Source organism: Penaeus vannamei, chromosome 38, assembly GCF_042767895.1.
Source record: "Penaeus vannamei isolate JL-2024 chromosome 38, ASM4276789v1, whole genome shotgun sequence".
Classification (NCBI taxonomy): domain Eukaryota; kingdom Metazoa; phylum Arthropoda; class Malacostraca; order Decapoda; family Penaeidae; genus Penaeus; species Penaeus vannamei.
The window spans coordinates 7105875-7108473 of NC_091586.1; the positions used below are offsets into that span (position 1 = coordinate 7105875).

Sequence of the window (2599 nt, forward strand, 5' to 3'; positions counted from 1 at the left end):
TATTTTATAATATTAATTTTGTTGTTGTTGTCGTTAGCGTTGTCATTATTTTTGTTATCATTGTCATTGTCATTATTATCAATGTTATTATTGTTATGAATATTATTATTATTGATATAAATATTGACATCATTATCTTATCATTATTGTTATTACCATTACTCAACATAATCTTCATCATCTTATCATCAGTTATCATTTATCATTACTATTCCCATCATCATTATTATTATCATTATTACATCTCCGCCAAGGAGGTTATGTTTTTGGTAGCGTTGGTTAGTTTTTTTGGTTAGCTGGTTAGCTGTATAAATAAAAAAAATTGTGTCCAGAGTTTTATGAATTTTTTATCTGTGATGTTACTCAGCCCAGCTCAGATGCCATTTAAATTTGGTAGTGATCAGGATCCATTTTTTTTTTTTTTAAAGGATTCATGAGCACTGCGAGATAGGAAAACACGGACGCCATCTGTGTACTTGAGAAAGAGGTGATTTTAATTTAATTCTTCATGTGTGAATGTTTCTATTGCATTAGGGACCATATTGCCTTGGCGGGGGTATGCACTCTCTGAGTACTTCTAGTTATTATTATTATTATCACTATTATTATTATTATTATTATTAGTAGTAGTAGTAGTAGTAGTAGTAGTATCATTATCATCATTATTAGGAAAATAATGGCCAGGAAGAGCGGAAGTAATCTAGTTTTCCTTTTGTTCTCAAGGTCCAAATTGCAGTCTCATGCTAGTTTGTCATTGTTCTTTCATGTGCTCTTATTTAACGTGTTTTCTTTTTCGCCGAAAATCATCATAGTTTTACTTCATATTCTATGATTCTACTGTATGTTTTATAAGAAATTTTCCATATTGATAAGTATATGATAGGTTATCATGATTATGGGATATACATTGCCAGGTACATTTTCCCTGGTATCTGCACACTGTATATTAGTTTACATTTAAATTTATCTATTCAATTACCCCCTTTTCTACTTATATACTGCTTTACACTTTATCTGATGAGGACGAACTCTTAAAAGCATAAGAGTCGCCTATACTCTTATTTACTCTTTCATGACTGTTTATATAACATCGCGTCTGCTTTTGCATTAAAGTTGCTCCATTATTGGTGTCTTTATGTACCGCTATTCTTTTCCTTTCTGTTCCTCTGTCTCGGTCTATCTCTCTCTATATATATGTGTATATACATCTGTCTGTCTATCCACACACACGCATATGTGTGTGTGTGTGTGTGTGTGTATGTGTGTGTGTGTGAGTATAAATATTCATATGAATATAGATGTATATATAGTTCTCAACGTACCTTGTGAGACACGGTTACACACCTTTTATACTTTTTTATACTTAATTTGTCTGCCGTAATGAATTCATCAAATCAAATCTCTCTCTTTCTCTCTCCTTCTCCTTCTCTTTCTCTTTCTCTCTCTCTCTCTCTCTCTCTCTCTCTCCTTCTCCTTCTCTCTCTCTCTCTCCTTCCCTTTCTCTCTCTATCTCTCTCTCTCTCTCATTCCCTCTATCTATCTCTCTCTCTCATTCCCTCTATCTCTCTCTCTCTCTCTCTCTCTCTCTCTCTCTCTCTCTCTCTCTCTCTCTCTCTCTCTCTCTCTCTCTCTCTGTCAGGGCGGCCTCCGGGCGGTCGTGTGGACGGACGTGGTGCAAATGGCGGTCATTCTGGCGGGCTCCTTGGCGGTCGTGGTCGTCGCCTGCGTTCGCGTCGGGGGCCTGGAGGAGGTCTGGGACATCGCGGGGAGAGCTAACCGAACGCAGCTCTTTGAGTATGTATGGCGGTGTTCGGTTGTGTTTTTTTTTTCTTTCTTTTAGAGAGAGAGGGGAGGGAGGGAGAGGGAGAGAGAGAGAGAGAGAAGAGAGAGAGAGAGAGAGATAGAGAGAGAGAGAAAGAGAGAGAGAGAGAGAGAGAGAGAGAGAGAGAGAGAGAGAGAGAGAGAGAGAGAGAGAGAGAGAGAGAGAGAGAGAGAGAGAGAGAGAGAGAGAGAGAGAAGAGAGAAAGGGAGAGACAGAGAGGAGACAGAGAGGAGACAGAGGGAGAGGGAGAGAAAGAGAGAGAGAGAGAGAGAGAGAGAGAGAGAGAGAGAGAGAGAGAGAGAGAGAGAGAGAGAGAGAGAGAGAGAGAGAGAGAGAGAGAAAGAGAAAGAGGAAGACGAAGAGAGAGAGAATGCCAAAGCGAGAGACAGAGAGTGAGAAGGCAAAGAATGGCATAGTGAGAGAAAGAGCGAAAGTGCGTGAATATTAATCTAGTTCCGACACAGGATTTTGATGATCTATTCAAGTGGATAAATGACGTTAACACAATCTCACAAAAATATAAAGCCATCACCCCTTCAAAAATACCAATAACTAAATGCAGACAAAACTGTATTACTGATCACCTTTCCTTTGCAGCCACCTTACCATAGCGGACACTTTTTGTCGGTCCCTTGGATTTTTTTCCATATTTATACAGTATATTCTATAAAGTGGACATCTGTCCATAGCGGTCACATTTGGCCAGTCGCTTGAAGGACCGCTATAGATTGACTGTATGTAGATTTGATGGACAGAAGATTAATAACCCCGTGGTCT

General features: G+C 38.8%; 1 protein-coding gene across 1 annotated transcript in view; it reads left to right on the forward strand.

Moving 5' to 3' along the window:
* The first annotated feature begins 1678 nt into the window (after positions 1 to 1678).
* Positions 1679 to 2599, forward strand: part of LOC138859818 (nucleolar protein dao-5-like) — a 25700-nt gene continuing 24779 nt past the window's right edge. Inside the window, exons 1-2 of the mRNA XM_070116107.1 lie at positions 1679 to 1798; positions 2512 to 2556. Coding sequence (XP_069972208.1) covers positions 1679 to 1798; positions 2512 to 2556 — 165 coding nt within the window. The remainder of the gene's footprint in view (positions 1799 to 2511; positions 2557 to 2599) is intronic.